The sequence below is a fragment of the Stomoxys calcitrans genome, chromosome 3, assembly GCF_963082655.1.
Source record: "Stomoxys calcitrans chromosome 3, idStoCalc2.1, whole genome shotgun sequence".
Classification (NCBI taxonomy): Eukaryota; Metazoa; Arthropoda; class Insecta; order Diptera; family Muscidae; genus Stomoxys; species Stomoxys calcitrans.
Genome location: NC_081554.1, coordinates 154559816 through 154578217, shown reverse-complemented (window position 1 = coordinate 154578217; position 18402 = coordinate 154559816). Strand labels below are relative to the sequence as shown.

At 38.2% G+C, this 18402-nt stretch overlaps 1 protein-coding gene across 5 annotated transcripts in view; it reads right to left on the bottom strand.

Moving 5' to 3' along the window:
• The window catches only part of LOC106084428 (tyrosine-protein phosphatase Lar), a 710785-nt gene that overhangs the window by 137931 nt on the left and 554452 nt on the right, over nucleotides 1-18402 (bottom strand). For all 5 annotated transcript variants that reach the window (XM_059365346.1, XM_059365348.1, XM_059365350.1 and 2 more), the window contains one exon: nucleotides 1470-1662. In XM_059365346.1, coding sequence (XP_059221329.1) covers nucleotides 1470-1662 — 193 coding nt within the window. The remainder of the gene's footprint in view (nucleotides 1-1469; nucleotides 1663-18402) is intronic.

Sequence of the window (18402 nt, the reverse complement as noted above, 5' to 3'; positions counted from 1 at the left end):
GCAATGGCATAGGAAATGCTCCAACGTCTCATCATCATTCCTATATGATATCACTTGTCGCACCAATTTTTCATAAGTGAGCTCGTAGTCCTATGTGCCCCGCTATTATACTGTAAGCTATACTGGCCTCCTTCTTACTTTCTTTAAGTAATAGTCTCGTCTTCTTCCGATACGGATCTCGCTGTTCTACTAAGCGTTTCGCTGTTCCACAGATCTTCGACCAAGCTCTTAATTCGGACTGCGTCAACCCGAAAAGCTTCGGGTAAATTAAATTTAATGACGGCAGTGCCCTGGCCTTCACTTTCAAATCGTCTGCTCTTTCCTTCCCCCTTATTCCGCTATGACCCGGCACCCAAACGGTGCAAATTCTGCCAACCTCATAGAAGGCGTTTATCTCCTTCTTACATTCCAAGGCTGTTCGTGACCTTATCATCCTGGTTGTTATTGCACTGATTGCCAGTATACTGTACGTAAACTGGCTCGACGTCCTCGCGTGAACACCACACCACCTCACGCATTCCGTGATCGCCCGGATCTCCACCCGCAGGATCGTGTTATGGTCAGACAGTCGAATATAGATCTCAGTCCATTGAAAACCTGGTAGACCCCCAGGTTTAATCTGTCCTCAAGCTTTGATCTTTCCTGGTAGCATGAACTACGAGATGACAATAACAGAGTTTCGTCAATCCAAGACTGAGCCTCTGGCAGCAGTGTCTCGCACTTGACCTCAAGTGTCATTTTAGGTATCCAATCGCAAACCTTTTCTAATACATCCGGTTTTCCTATAGTCGTCTCGATTATACCATACCATATGTTTCCATCAACCTCCCTGGAGTCGTAGGTAGGTCGTAGGATGAGAATATTCACTTTCGTTTGGTACGGTTTTCCTGCTTTGGGAATGGAAGTGACCTTTGTGTCTCTCCATCCCATAAGGATATACGATGTTCTAGCAGAGTATATCTCCTAAAGTCAAGGGGCCAGTCTGTTGAGCATAGCCGGTGATACATTGTCAGCGCCTGACGATTTTAATGAATTCAAACTTCTTGACCAAAAAGCAAACTGCAGAAGACACAATTAAGGTCCGATCGTAAGAAAATCTTGAGAGATTCTACTCGTTATTTCAATAGGTATACAAAACTAAAGACTGGCCAGATTTAGACTTACGTTCCATGTATTAATTGTATGTATTGGTTGTGTAGGGTATTATAAAGTCGGCCCGCCCAACTTTTGCTTTACTTTTTATTTGCTTTAACTAAGTATTTTTTTTAGTTTAAAGTCCTCATTTTTACCATATCTAAATTCAAATGCTTTACTTCGTTGACCACTCAATTCCTTACAATGATGATATACATAAATCTGTTTAAATAATGTCGAATTAATTTTGAATAGCATTTTTTGCTCAAAATGTGGAATTATTGACATGGCCCATCAGCAAAAAGTTTATAAATTATTATTCAATTCTCACTTACCCTGTTGTGTTTTCACTTGCACCGGAGTGGACATAGGACCGGCACCCATCGATGTGTAAGCCTGTACGCGCACCGTATAGATGGCATGAGGCGTTAATTCCGATATGGTTGTCAATTCACTATTATCAACCATTTGAGAATCCCATGAGGCTTCAGGTTGATTTGGATTGGTGGTGTAGTAAACTTTGTAACCCTGTAACGAAAGGGGGGAACACACACAACAAATTTTAAAATGAATAATTTTTGACTAATACTGCAATCATTTATGGAGAATTAAGTAATTGTGATAATAATAATGATAACGATATATTAAATGTCAACACACATTTTAAATTGCTTCAAATATTTAAATGTAAAAATAACGTATTTGGGTTTTGTTTACCCAGATTTAAATATTTTGCCATTTGCATATTGCCTTGAATTAATTAGTTGGAAGACAAAAGGCTTGCAATTTCTTTACTAAGTTTCTACACTGAGAACAATTCATGGCGAAAATAATGTTTAAAAAGTTAGAGCTGTTAGCTCCCATTCATTTGTGAGTCTTATGTTGTGCTGCATGGCAACAACTCTTGTAGCTAGATTTTATAAAGAAAACTTTTGATTCTAGATAACCATGACTGATACTTTGATGTAATCTTAACAGCTATAACCATATAAAATTTCGTTTTTCATTTTTTTTTTCTCCTATGGGTAACCACCATAAATGACCTATTACGGATGCTGACTGAAAAGGGGTTTGAAAACGTCTGCTACGCAGACGATGTTATAATACTTCTAAGGGGCAAGGATCCGAACGAGCTGTGCAAAAGAGCCGAAAGGGTCTTGCATATGGCATATGACTGGGCTAGACCCAGAGGTCTCAATGTTAACACAATGAAGACTGAAATATGCCTGTTCACGAGGAAGACGAAGGAGGGCCAATTTAACTCACCACGTTTCCTCAATAAGACGATTTCGATATCTGACAAGGTCAAATACTTAGGTGTGATTTTGGACAGGAAACTGAATTGGAAGTGTCACATTCAGGAGCGTGCTGAGAAGGCTCACAAATGTTGGGCACTATGTAGACCGAGGACATTCCACTGGGTCTACAGGAGCGTGTTTAAACCAATACTTACTTACGACCTAGTAGTTTGGTGGACTGCAAATTTGCAAATTTTGTCCATGAACATTCCACTAAGGAACAGTGGCATACTTCTCACCTTTCCATGAGTGCAGTCCGATTCAAGTTTAAGATTCAATGATAATGGACGTCCTTTTGGAGAGAAGTTTTACATGGCATATTACCTCACAAATGTTGCCAGCATTAGGAGGGAAAAGCCACTGCTGAAAATTTTTTCTGATGGTCTCGCCAGGATTCGAACCCAGGCGTTCAGCGTCATAGGCGGACATGCTAACTTCTGCGCTACGGTGGCCTCCAGTTTGGTGGACTGCTATTCAGAAAAAGTGCAACATAAGGACCATACAACAGGTTCAGAGAACATGTTGTCTTGGCATAGGTGGAGCGATGGGGACCACGCCCACTAGGGCACTGGAGACTATTCTAGATATCGACCCATTGACATACAGATTAAGTGGGACGAAGCCACTGCGGCTATGAGACTTAAGGCGATGGGAGAATAGATAGAGGATGGGAGCAACTCATACATCGCGGTATAATCGAGGCGACGATAGGAAACCTGAAAGGAAGGGAAGAGGTTTCCGATTGGATACCTGAGATGAACCTTGAAGTCGAGTGCGAGGCACTGCTGCCATCGGCACAGTCTTAGATTGACGGAACCCTAGTATTACCATCTGAAAGATCATGTTACACAGATGGATCAAAGCTAGAGGACAGAGTGGGCCTGGGTGTTTACATTGAGAACCCAGAGACTGAGATCTGTTTTGGACTGCCTGACCATAATACGGTCCTGCAGGCGGAGATCCGGGCGATCACGGAATGCGTAAAGTGGTGTGGTGCTAACGCGAGAATGTCGAGTGTGAACATCTTTACCGACAGTAAAATTGCGATAAGGGCAATAATAACCATGAGAAGGAGATTAACGCCTCTGAGGATAGCACGATCCGCATCGTTTAGGTGCTAGGTCATTGCGGAGTAACTGAGAATGAGAAAGTAGATGATTTGGTAGTGAAGGCCACAGAATTGCCGTCAATAAACTTGTTTATTCCGAAGCCTTTCAGGTCGACGCAGTCCGAGTTAAGGGAGTGGGCGATGAAAGCGCATGCAACATTGTGGAACAGCGAAACGGTCGGTAGGACGGCGAAAATCCTATTGGGGGATCCAGTTAGTGAGAAGACGAAGCTATTACTGAAAGGAAACAAGAAGGAGGTCAGTATAGCTATTGGTAACATAACGGGGCACATAGGACTACGAGCTTACTTATGTAATCTCGGTGCGGCAAGTGATAGCATGTGTAGGGCATACGGGGAACAGGATGAGACGTTGGAATATTTCCTTTGTTATTGCCCGGCTTTCGCGTCTAACAGATACCGACACTTAGGTGGAGACACAATATCAGACATGAACCTTAGGGGAGTCGTATTGAAAACAATTCAGGATTTTGTAAGTAGCACGGAATTCTTAACTTAAATTTTTCTTTTTAGAGCTTACTTAATAGTTTTAAGAACGCACAACAAGCCGATTACTGGCTTAGGTGTATGTCCATAGTGGCATGGGGCAGATTAATATCTGCACCCTCTTTTCAACTTAACCTATCTTTATCCATTCACAAATCCAGACTTATTTCCACTAATTATTCCTCCATACCACTGAGCGACGTTGGTACAGTTAAGCGTATACAAGTAGAAGAGCTACGTTGAAAAATTTTTGTAGACCAAAACTTTGATGGACAAAATCAAGTGCAGTAAGAAATATCAAAACCATGGTGTTAAATACACCAGACGCTCCCAAGGCTTAAGCACTATGAGAAAGAAGTTCCTTACGTTTCTAAACAAATTTGAAATATCCGAACGCCCCCAATTCTCTAAGTGCATGCTTTTTCCTAAAATTATTTTCAATAATATATGTGTGTACGAGTCTGTTGTATTATTCTAAAATATTTTAAATTTATTGTGTCCTTGTGTTCGTAAAAATGGATTTTTATTTACTTATTCAATATTTTGTATGCATTATTTATGAAATTAAATCTTAGCCTTTTTCAGTTGATGGCTGTTTTATGATTTAGTGTAACATTGTGCACTAATAGCTTTTATGCGATTTTAAAGTTAGTAGTCATGTAACACAAATTGATTTCCAATGAAATTTGTATTCTACTTAAACTATAATCTGGGTCAAACATCGCATAGTATGTGACATATAATTTGCTAGAAAATTCAATATAAATAGAAAGAAAATTTTGTTTTAGGTAATTTAAGCATTAAATAAAATTTAAAATACTTTAGTTTTAAAGAAGCAATGAAGACCAGAGAATTAAATATCACACCGATGGCTATGGCATAGGCACATAACATACGGATATTGTGCTTAGGATATGGAAATAACATGTTTCCCAGCTGCTGTTGTTTGGTAGTGGCGGCGAAGAGGTGGCATACGTAGAACAAATCTCTAATGATGGAGTAGAATAAATACCGCCTAGTCAGAATGAGGTCAGTATACCAGCCATCTGGATGTGGAACAACAAGGCACGAGGGACCGATATACTACCAGCTGGCCGGACGCGACTTGCTGACGAGGCGTATGCACAATCCGGCTAGAAGAACACACACCAAGGTATTGTAATCAATGTTCCTTACCTATACGCATAAAGGAATTTTTTGCCAAGAAAACTTCTTTTCTGAAAACCGTTGGACTTTGTTTACGATAAAAGTACATGTTGCGATAAATTCTTGAAAGAATTTGTGACAAATATAAAGTTTTTACCATGATAATACCTTTCACTCTTGATATATAGAACATATTATTCGGAATTTAAACTATTTTTATTTATTTAAAAATATATGTAACGTCATGCTTATTAATTTCTTTATTTAAATAGAATGTGTGTATTGAACAAATGCAAAGTTCAGTTTAATGTTGAAACATAATTCAAACTGAAATGTTTACCAATTATGGGCAAATCTCAGTTGACTATCTTACAACAAAATTTGATACACAATTACGAAGGTTGCCTTTTATATTTCACGATTGGACAAACCCCTGTATTGCAATCTGCCAACTGACAGCTCTATCGTAAAGCTTGACATTTTTGAGATTATACGTGCTCAGAAAGTTTTGACATACGAGCGCTATTAGTGTTGTTTACAGTAACTTAAAAGATTCATCCCGCTCAAAAAATCGAATTAAATCATGAACATTTTCGTGCGATTATTTTTTACAACTTCGACGTGGATTAACTCAACAACAGTGTATCGATGAACTTAATTCAATTTTTGGCCAAGAAGCTCCATTAAGGATCAGTATTTATCAATGGTGTGGTGAATTCATCCGAGATCGTAGTTCACTCCAATACGAATTTCGTGAAGGTCGTCCAAAATCAGTTGTTGTTCCAAAAACCATTGATGCTATGCGCCAACTGATATGGCAAGATCGTCATTTGACCTATCGTGAGATTTAAATAACCTTAGGCATTAGTGGGGCCAGCATACATTCAATACTGCATGAACATTTGACCGTCAACAAAATTTGTTCGCGTTGGATCCCACACAATTTGTCAATCGCTCAAAAAAAGGCTCGTGTCAATTGGTCGAGTTCTGCATTTTTGAGCACTCAAAACATCGATTTGATGAGTCATCCGCCGTATAGTCCTTACTTGGCACCGAATGACTTCTTTTTATTCCCGTACGTAAAAAATAAAATGAAAGGTCAACGTTTTTCGACACCTGAAGAAGCGGCTGATGCGTTTAGAATGGATGTTTTGGAGATACCTCATCATAGTGGCAAAAGTGCTTCGACAATTGGTTCAAAAGAATGCAAAAATGTATATATCTTAATGGGGAATATTTTGAAAAACAATAAAGCAATTTTCTCTAATCCCCAAATATAAAAGGCAACCCTCGTTTATTAAAAGCCTTCCATTTTTGCACAGCTTCATTATGGTTTTGTAAAAAATTCTGTTGTAGTCGTAATGCTAGAGATAATACAAAAAATACTTATGGGAGTTGTCCCATTTAAGTCCCTACTTTGGGATGCACATTTCTTTATTGCGTAAATATTACATAACGTCATGCTTATTAATTTCTTTATTTAAATAGAATGTGTGTATTGAAAAAATGCCAACTTCAGTTTAATGTTGAAACATAATTCAAACTGAAATGTTTACCAATTATGGGCAAATCTCAGTTGACTATTTTACAACAAAAATTGATACACAATGACGAAGGTTGCCTTTTATATTTCTCGATTGGACAACCCCTGTATTGCAATCTGCCAACTGACAGCTCTATCGTAAAGCTTGACATTTTTGAGATTATACGTGCTCAGAAAGTTTTGACATACGAGCGCTATTAGTGTTGTTTACAGTAACTTAAAAGATTCGCCCAAAAATCGAATTAAATCATTAACATTTTCGTGCGATTATTTTTTACAACTTCGACGTGGATTAACTCAATAACAGTGTATCGATGAACTTAATTCAATTTTTGGCCAAGAAGCTCCATTAAGGATCAGTGTTTATCAATGGTGTGGTGAATTCATCCGAGGTCGTAGTTCACTCCAAGACGAATTTCGTGAAGGTCGTCCAAAATCAGTTGTTGTTCCAAAAACCACTGATGCTATGCGCCAACTGATCGTCATTGGACCTATCGTGAGATTTAAACAACCTTAGGCATTAGTGGGGCCAGCATACATTCAATACTGCATGAACATTTGACCGTCAACAAAATTTGTTCGCGTTGGATCCCACACAATTTGTCAAATGCTCCAAAAATACGAAACAACTGCATTTTTGAGCACTCAAAACATCGATTTGATGAGTTATCCGCAATAAAGTCTTGAATTGGCACCGAATGACTTCTTTTTATTCCCGTACTTAAAAAAAAAATTAGGGGTCAAAATCTTTCGACACCTGAAGAAGCGGCTGATGCATTCAGAATGGATGTTTTGGAGATACCTCATCATAGTGGCAAAAGTGCTTCGACAATTGGTTCAAATGCATGCAAAAGTGTATAGATCTTAATGGGGAATATTTTAAAAAAAATAAACCGATGATTAATATTTGTTTTTTTGTGTTCTCTAATCCCCAAATATAAAAGGCAACCCTCGTTTATTAAAAGCCTTCCATTTTTGCACAATTCTGTTGTAGTCGTAATGCTACAGATAATACAAACAAGTAAAAGCGTGCTAAGTTCGGCCGGGCCGAATCTTATATACCCTCCACCATGGATCGCATTTGTCGAGTTGTTTTCCCGGCATCTTTTCTTAGGCTAAAAAGGATATAAGAAAAGAGTTGCTCTGCTATTAAAACGATATCAAGATATGGTCCGGTTCGGACCACAATTAAATTATATGTTGGAAACCTGTGAAAATTTTCAGCCAATTCGTATAAGAATTGCGCCCATTGGGGCTCACGAAGTAAAATAGAGAGAACGATTTATATGGGATCTGTATCGGGCTATAGACCGATTCAGACCACGTTTGTTGATGGTCATGAGAGGATCCGTCATACAAAATTTCAGGCATATCGGATAATAATTGCGACCTCTAGGGGTCAAGAAGTCAAGATCCCAGATCGGTTTATATGGCAGCTATATCAGGTTATGAACCGATTTGACACAGTTGTTGAAAGTAAAAATGAAATACGTCATGCAAATTTTCAGCCAAATCGGATAGGAATTGCGGCCTCTAGAAGCTGAAGAAGTCAAATCCCCAGATCTGTTTATATGACAGCTATATCAGGTTATGGACCGATTTAAACCATACTTGGCACAGTTGTTGGATATCATGAAATACTTCGTGCAAAAACTCATTCAAATCGGATAAGGATTGTGCCCTCTAGAGGCTCAAGAAGTCAAGACCCAAGATCGGTTTATATAGCAGCTATATCAGGTTATGAACCGATTTAAACCATACTTGGCACAGTTGTTGAATATCATAACAAAACACGTCGTGCGAAATTCCATTCCAATCGGATAAGAATTGCGCCCTCTAGAGGCTCAAGAAGTCAAGACCCAAAATCGGTTTATATGGCAGCTATATCAGGTTATGGGCCGATTTGAACCATACATGACACAATTGTTGGAGGCTTGGTCTAGAGGCTCAAGAACTCAAGACCAAAGATCGGTTTATATGGTTATGGACCGATTTCAACCATACTTGGCACAGTTGTTGGATATCATAAGAAAACACGTCGTGCGAAATTTCATTCCAATCGTATAAGAATTGCGCACTCTAGAGGCTCAATAAGTCAAGACCCTAGATCGGTTTATATGGCAGCTATATCAAAACATGGACCGATATGGCCCATTTACAATACTAACTGACCTACACTAATAAGAAGTATTTGTGCAAAATTTCAAGCGGCTAGCTTTACTCCTTCGGAAGTTAGCGTGCTTTCGACAGACAGACGGACGGACGGACAGACGGACGGACATGGCTAGATCGACATAAAATGTCGCGACGATCAAGAATATATATATACTTTATGGGGTCTCAGACGAATATTTCGAGTAGTTACAAACAGAATGACGAAATTAGTATACCCCCCATCTTATGGTGGAGGGTATAAAAATACTTATGGGAGTTGTTGTTTTCGCACATTTAAGTGCCTACTTTAGGATGGACATTTCTTTATCGCGTAAATATTACCATACAATGTATGTGCCTTAGAAATTCTTGTCGTGTTTTATTGTACCTAGCAGCGATGTGTCTGTTGATCTAATGGTTTTTGTCATTGGACCAGTGACGAGCACACAATTGCCATGATGTGAAAGCTCATGACCTTGCTTGGGATTATTTTCTTGTGTACGTATACAGTAATGTGCAATAGTGTTAGTATTTTTGCCCATTACTGATGTATAAGCTCAAAAACTCACCCTTTCTCTTAAGTAGGATAGACACAAGAGAATAATAATTGGTCCGGCAATGCCATGTCTGTCATTGTGTCCCCACCTAAGTAAGCTGCGAAAGTCGGGTAATGACATAGGAAACGCTCTCATGATCTTCCCCACAGTGCTATTACTTGCCGCACCTATTTGTCCTGTTATGATACCGAAAGCTATACAGATCTCTTTCAGTAATAGCCTCGTCTTTTCGCGATCCGGATTTCTCCAATGGATTCTCGCCGTCCTACCGACCGTTTCGCTATTCCTCAGCATCCGACGATCACGTCCTTAACTCGAACTGCGTTGAACCGAAAGGCTTTAGGTTATCCAAGTTTAGTCCTCTGGCCTTTACTGCCAAATCGTTTGCTCTTTCATTGCCCCTTCCATCATGCATTGTCAGAGAAGCCGTTAATATCCTTCTTACTCTCCAATACTGTTCGTGACCTTACCTTTCTGGTTGTTGTTGCCCTAATGGCCAGTTTACAGTCTGTAAAGAAATTCACACTTTACGTCCTCGCGTGAACACCACACTGCAGGATCGTATCATAGTCAGGCACTCGAAAACAGATCTCTAAACTACTACTAAATTTTCCTCTAACATTCCATTAAGGACCAGGGGATACATCTCTCATATCAATGAGTGAAGTTCGATTAAAGTTGAAAGCTCAATGAAAAGGGGCCTACTTTTGTATGCCGAGTCCGAACTGCGTGCCGCATTGCGACACCACTTGATAGATAAGTTTTGATATGGCAGGATACCTTACAAATTTTGCCAGAATAAGTAAGGGGACAACCACCGCTGAAAATTTTGTTGATGTTCACTCCGGGATTTAAACCCAGGCGTTCACCGTCATAGACGGACATGATAACCGCTGCGCCAAGGTGGCCTCCGAAAACAGATCTCAGTCCCTAGGTTCTCAAAGTAGACCCCCAGACCCATTCTGGCCTCTAGCTTTGATCCATCCTTGTAGCATGAACATCCAGATGACAATAACAGAGTTCTGTCAATTAATGACTGTGCCTCTGGCAGCAGTGTCTCGCACTTCTAATCCATCCGGCTTTCGTATCGTCGCCTTGATTTTACCACGACGGTATAACCTGCTTCTGTCCTCTAACCATACTCCCATCGCCACAAGTGGCTGCCTTACACTTAATCTGTATGTCAATGGTTCGGATATCTAGAATAGTCTCGAGTGGGCTTGGTCCTCATCGCTCCGTCTATGCCAAGCCAACATGTTCTCTGAACCTGTCATATTATCCTTGCGTTGCACTTTTTCTCCATTGTAGTCCACCGAACTACTGAGACGTAAGTAAGTATTGTTATAATCACGCTCCTGTAGAACCATTGGACTATCCTCAATTTCAACCTTTATTTCGAGCAAACGGCCCCTTTACATATTGCCCAACATCTGTGAGTCTTTTCAGTACGCTCCTGAATGTGACACTTCCAATTAAGTTTCCTGTCCAAGGTTGCTCCTAAGTATCGTCAGAAATCGAAATCATTCTATTGAGGAAAGGTGGTGCGTCAAATTATCCCAGCTTCGTCTTTCTAGAAATCAGGCAGATTTTAGTCTACTCTGGGTTGTTATAAATGAATTTTTTTTTTTCAAATTTGTTGTACATTTACTCGTTGCTTGTACCATCGAAATATATAACCCATGAAGTCAAAAGCTGACTACATTAAAGGCATTATGAAATTCATTTTATTTCAACATTTTTCAAATAAATTCACCTACAAAAGCTAATTTGTAGTGTACCGTGCAAGAGATAAAGCCATGCACAAGCTCTTGGGATGGTGTACGCAATGGAAACGGGTCTGTATGGTTAGAGTGACAACTTTTAGAAAATAACCAAAGCTAAATGCGTTTTACTTAAAATCGAACAGTTTTGTTGTAATTTGAGGTTATGGACAATCCTACTTAATTTAAAGAATTTTTCCCTGGATCAATGGATTTTGACTTTGCATTGAAGCACAAAAAGCAAAACTTCAAAATAATTATGCAATTGTTAAATTTAGGTCACTATACACAAACAGGTACAACTTTTCACTTCGAATTTTGACTCAGGTACAAATTTGTCCTTCTCCGGTATTTTTACCTAAGTTTAAAGATTTTTGTCTTTGATAATAAGACACAAATCAGTTATAGATAATAATCATTTCAGATAAAAAATTCCTAATAATCACTTCGCCAAAGGATTTGTTTTTTTTTTAATTGGAAAAATTTTAAACAAAGTGTTTTTCGCTTTAGTAAATTCTCATAACCTCGTTTAAATCAAACATCCCATTTCTTTCAATCGACTAAGAAACACCCCAAATAGCTACATATGTTCAAAGTTAAAAGCAATGCTGTGATGGAGGATTGTGTTGCTCTTATACGCACACTACCTCAATATACTCTTACATACTTCGACTCATTTAGATGCATACATCAGTATTAAATTAAGCTACTATATTTACGCTCATTAAATTACCCTTAGTAAACTTAAGTAAAGATATATACATGTGCTCTAAAATGTTAGGAAATGTGTATTAATCCTCACACACAAACACACACACACATGTACATCGACACATGGTACGAGGTCTGATCAAAAAATAAGCGTTATTTTCAAATTTCATGAGTTACGTATTTTTGATTTTTGCTTTTATATCCTCCACGATAGGATGGTGATATACTAATTTCGTCATTCTGTTTGGAACTCCTCGAAATATTCCTCTGAGACCCCATAAAGTATATATATTCTTGATCGTAATGACATTTTAAGTCGATCTAGCCAAGTCCGTCCGTCTATCGGTTGAAATCACGCTACAATCTTTGAAAATAGAGATATTGAGCTGAAACTTTGCGCAGATTCGTTTTTTGTCCATAACTAGGTTAAGTTCGAAGATGGGCTATACCAGACTATATCTTGATATAGCCTCCACATAGACGGATCCGCCGATTTAGTGTCTTAGACTCATAAAAGCCACATTTATTATTCGATTTTGCTGAAATTTGGGACAGTTAGGTTGTGTTAGGCCCTTCGACATTCTCCTTCAATTTGGCTTAGATCGGTCCAGATTTGGATATAGCTGCCATATAGACCGATCTCTCGATTTAAGGTCTTACCCCATAAAAGGCGCATTTATTATACGATTTTGCCAAAATTTGGGACAGTGAGTTGTGTTAGGCCCTTCGACATCCTTCTGCAATATGGCACAGATCGGTACAGATTTGGATATAGCTGCCATATAGACCGATCTAGCTACTAAAAAGATCACTATTTTGTTATACACAATTGAAAAAGGCTTGTACTTATTAGTATTTGGTCCAAATCGGAACATTTTACGATATAGCTGCTATGGGTCCAAAGGTATGCATTTTTCACCGGATTTTGACGTAAGGTTGTTTACGTTTATACCCGAAGTGGTGGGTATCCAAAGTTCGGCCCGGCCGAACTTAACGCCTTTTTACTTGTTTTTGTTATGTTGGAACATATGTCTGTAATATATATATACAGATAAAAAAGTTTGTCGTGGTTTGGTGTGCTCTTTGATTTGTTACTATTCGAAAAAAAGGATCAAATAAACTGTATTAAGTTTTGTGTAACCAAAAAGCGCGTTTCAGAAGTGTTCCGAGGATTGAAAAAAACGGTAAAAATTGGAAAAAATAAATTTAAAAATTTAAAATAACAGTAATGTTTTGTTGGGTCTTATATCATTCATTGATGAGTTAAAAACGGAAGGACAATGTTAGTATTATTTTGAAAGGGATAAGATAGGTATTGATGAATACATTTTGAAAAAATTTAAAATAACGCTTATTTTTTGGTCATACCTCGTACATACATTTGTTCCACATTTAGATGATGGTCTTAGAGCAAAATGTGCACTTAGAATATGCATTTTCTTGCCATTATGAAAATCAAAGTTGTGTTCAAACTAATAAACTAACCATGTAATACACACCCATATGCACTTAAAAGTATATTTAATAAATTGGGATAAGAAGCAAATATTGGTTACGAAGTTTGAAAAATAAAACATAAATTGTTGTATAAAGTATTTGAAAATTTTGAAACGATGAAAAATCGAAATTTCCCTTTATACGTTGTTCATACCACAATAATTCTTAGAACATACATATGTCGTGAACGATGGTATCTTTCTATTTAAGTTTAAGAAAATGCAAGCCTATTTCAAAGAAATATGACAAATTATTTAGGTTTGTTTAGAGTTACAGTCTACAAACACTCGCTTACTCACTCCCACAGACAATTTAAGTTCATTGTGATAGTAGAGATAGACCAAAGTCACAGGTCGGAATCGAACTAAAGACCCTGACCAACTCGGCTACAAAGGTGGCAAATTACTTACTTAGGCTATTTAATCTATACTCGCAATAAGTATATTCTACTTATTTACAAGTAATTTTCTTTACTTAAAGAAACTTAACGAAACATGAGTAAAAATTATGTATTTATGATTACAATGAGCATTTGTGTGAGTGAAGGAAAAATTAAAATAAATTATGCATGAGAAGAAAAAAAATACTTAGGTTAAGCTCAGTGACTCACAGATGACACTTGAGGTCGAGTGCGAGGCACTGTTCCCATCGGAACAGTCTTAGGTTGACGTAACGCTGGTATTGCCATTTGGAAGTTCATTCCACACGGATGGATCAAAGCTAGAGGACAGAGTGGGCTTGGGGTAGAGCTGGCAAACTATCGATAATCGCAACATTCGATATTTTTGATATTTCTTATAATAAATATCGATAGCATCGATACTATCGTTATTTTTCCATAACCTTTATTTCAAACGAAAATGAGAAGTACACATCAGGAGATCGATTTATGTAGAACCAATGTCAATGCACGATTCTATAAAACCAAATTTAATAAGTCAGTTGGAAGTCATGCGAGAAATCATTGTACAATTTTTTGGTTCAATCGCATGAAAACTGCGCCATCTATAGGCGCAATGTATCTTAAAAAATACATTCAGTGTCGGATCGCTTATTTTTGTTAAATAATGTAAAAAAAATTTACATTCCCGATAGTATCAAAAGAAAAAAAATCAATCGTTATTCAGATAGAAAATAAAATATCGATAGTGTCATCGATATTTTGCCAGCTCTAGCCTAGGGATTGAGATTTAATTTTCGATTGCCTAACCATAATTAGTTCCTCTGATCCGGGAGATCCCAGAATGCTTGACGTGGTATGGTGTTAATGCGAGGATGTCGTGTGTGACATCTTTACGGACAGTAAACTTTCCATTAAGGCAGTAATTACCATGGTGGTAAAGTCATGAATAAACCTTACATGAAGGGCTTAGGCGACGAAAGTGCATATAGCACAGTGGAAAATTGAAACGGTCTGTAGGACCCCGAAAATCCTATGGGGAGAAGACGAAGCCAATAATATAACAGGACACATGCGACTAGAGATCACTTATGCAGAATAGGACCAAGAAGTGATAGCAAATGTAGGGCACGAGGAGACGGTATAGCATGACTTATGTCATTGCCCGGAGAAGACGAGGCCATTACTGAATGTAAGTGAATAAGAGATCAGTATGGCTGTTAGTAATATAACTGGACACATGGGACTAGATATCACTTATGCAGGGCATGTGGAGAAGATGAGGAGACGGTGTAGCATGACTTATGTCATTGCCCGACTTTTGTGGCTAACAAACACCTGTACTTAAGAGGAGACACAATACCAGACATGAAGCAACTTAGGGGCGTGGAATAGAGCACAATTAGGATTTTTGTGAGCAGCACGGAATTCCAGACTTAGATTATGTCGAGTTTAAGTTTTAGTATTTAGAGCGTACAACAGGCCCATACGGCTTAGGTATATGTCCGTATTGGCATGGAGCGGATTAATATTTCTATGGAGCGGAATAATATCCCCATGGAGCGGAATAATATAAGGCGAAGGTCTTAATCTCGAAGAAAAATAATTTTTTTTTGAACGTCGGCAAAAAAATATTTTTTATACCCACCACCATAGGATGGGGGTATACTAATCTAGTCATTTCCTTTGTAACACCACGAAATATTCATCTAAGACACCATAGAGTATACATATTCCTGATCGTCTCGAAGTTCTGAGTCGATCTAGCCATGTCCGTCCGTCCGTCCATTTGTCGAATTCACGATAGCGGTAGAACGCGTGAAGCTAGCCGCTTGAAATTTTGTGAAGATACCTATTATTGATGTAGGTCTTTGGGAATTGCAAATAGGCCATATCGGTTTAGATTTCGATATAGCTACCATATAAACCGATCTCCCGATTTGACTTCTTGAGCCTCTGGAAGCCGCAATTTCTGTTCGATTTTGAAATTTTGCATGTAGTGTTCTATTATGACTTCTAACAAATGTGCCAAGTACGGTCCAAATCGGCCAAGAACCTGATATAGCTCCCATATAAACCGATCTCCAGATTTGATTTCTCGCTAACTCTGTCCGATTTTGCCCAAATTTAGCATGTAGTGTTCTGTTATGACTTTTAACAACTGTGTCAAGTACGGTCCAAATCGGTCTATAACCTGATATAGATATCATATAAACGGATCTCCCGATTTGACTTCTTGAGCCCATGCAAGCTGCAATATTTGGCTAAAATTTTGCATGAAGTGTTCTGTTTCAACAATTGCGCCAAGTGCAGTTTCAATCGGTCTATAACCTTATATAGCTCCTATATAAACCGATCTCCCGATTTGACTTCTTGAGCCCCTGGAAGCCGTAATTGCATGTAGTGTTCTATTATGACTTCCAAAAAATGTGCCATGTCCAAGTCGATCTATAAATAGATCCTTATATAGATCTACTTTCGATTTAGGCTACTTAAGTCTACAACACTTCACGTTAAGAGAACTAACATTTTATAAGTCAAAAGCCCATAAAAGCACAAAGTGCATTGATTGGTTTTTATGGAGTTTACGATGTAAAAATTGCGGTACACGAAACATGCACATGTTTTTGTGCAAATTCATTACACACCCACTCATATTTGGAGATATAATATACAAACTCAAATACACACATGCAAATGTATATGCACAACGCAACTGTGTTAAACACACGATTTCATTCAATGAATAAAATTAAAAGTTTCTACATAAACGCACACATCCAACATTAAAGAACTGGTAGGTTGGTATTCGTTTACGTGCGCGCGTGTATCCTAATCTATGTGGTTATGGATTTGTATCTACAATATTTAGTATTGGTAATTAAATCAAATGAAATCACTAACACCTTTATGCTCACAAAACACAACAAAACCAACATAGAACAAGTGCTAAGTTCGGCCGGGCCGAATCTTATATACCCCCCACCATGGATCGCATTTGTCGACTTTTTTTCCCAGCATTTCTTCTTAGGCAAAAAAGGAAAAAAGAAAGAATTTATTCTGCTATTAGAGCGATATCAAGATATGGTCCAGTTAGGACCACAATTAATTATATGTTGGAGACTTGTGTAAAATGTCAGCCAATTCGAATAAGAATTGCGCCCTTTGGGGGGCTCAAGAAGTAAAATAGAGAGATCGATTTATATGGGAGCTGTATCATGCTATAGACCGATTCAGACCATAATAAACACGTATGTTGATGGTCATGAGAGGATCCGTCGTACAAAATTTCAGGCAAATCGGATAAGAATTGCACCCTCTAGTGGCTCAAGAATTCAAGATTCAATATCAGTTCATATAGCAGCTATATCAGGTTATGGACCGATTTGAACCATATTGGGCACAGTTGTTGGAAGTCATTACGAAACACGTCATGCCGAATTTCAGCCAAATCGGATAAGAATTGCGGCCCCACAGCCTCAAGAAGTCAAGACCCCAGATCGGTTCATATGACAGCTATATCAGGTTATGGAATGATTTCAACCAAACTTAGCACATTTGTTGGAAATCATAACAAAACACCTCATGCAAAATTTCAGCCAAACCGGATGAGAATTGTGCACTCTAATGGCTCAAGAAGTTAAAATTCAAGATCGGTTTATGTGGCAGCTATATAAAAACATGGAACGATATGGCCCATTTACAATCCCAACCGAACTACGCTAATTAGATTATATATGTGCAAAATTTCAAGCAGACAGACAGACAGACGGACGGACACACGAACGGACGGACATAGCTGAATCGACTTAAAATGCCATGACGATAATGAATATATTGGGTTGCCCAAAAAGTTATTGCGGATTTTTTAAAAGAAAGGAAATGCATTTTTAATAAAACTTAGAATGAACTTTAATCAAATATACTTTTTTACACTTTTTTTCTAAAGCAAGCTAAAAGTAACAGCTGATAACTGACAGAAGAAAGAATGCAATTACAGAGTCACAAGCTGTGAAAAAATTTGTCTACGCCGACTATATGAAAAATCCGCAATTACTTTTTGGGCAATCCAATATATTCTCTATTGTGTCTTAGACGAAAATTTTGAGAAGTTACAAATAGAATGACGAAATTAGTACACCCCCATACCATGGTGGAGGGTATACAAATTGCAAACTTTCGACTTTTTAAATGATTGAACATTTGTTTATACCCCACCACCATAAGCATATTAGAACTACAATAACTTGGACCCGTTAGACACCCCTCCCCCTGAAGTATATTATTAATAAAACATGTACTACGTGCCCAGAAAAAGATTTATAAGTGTGTTATTATTTAAGGTTTGTTGGTCCTTAAAGGTAAACTCAGGACGACTGCTGGCCTACCTCAGCCGTAGATAAAACCACGTTACAAGTTTAAAGACCGAAGTATTTAGTTATAAATACCGGCAGCATTAATGAGGGTATAACCTTAAAGACCATCCGATATTTTTGCCAGGATTCGAACGTATTAGGCAGACTTGCTATGCTATGTGACAGAATGGTATTGATAGCAATAGATTGGTTTCATCTTCGTTAACTACAAA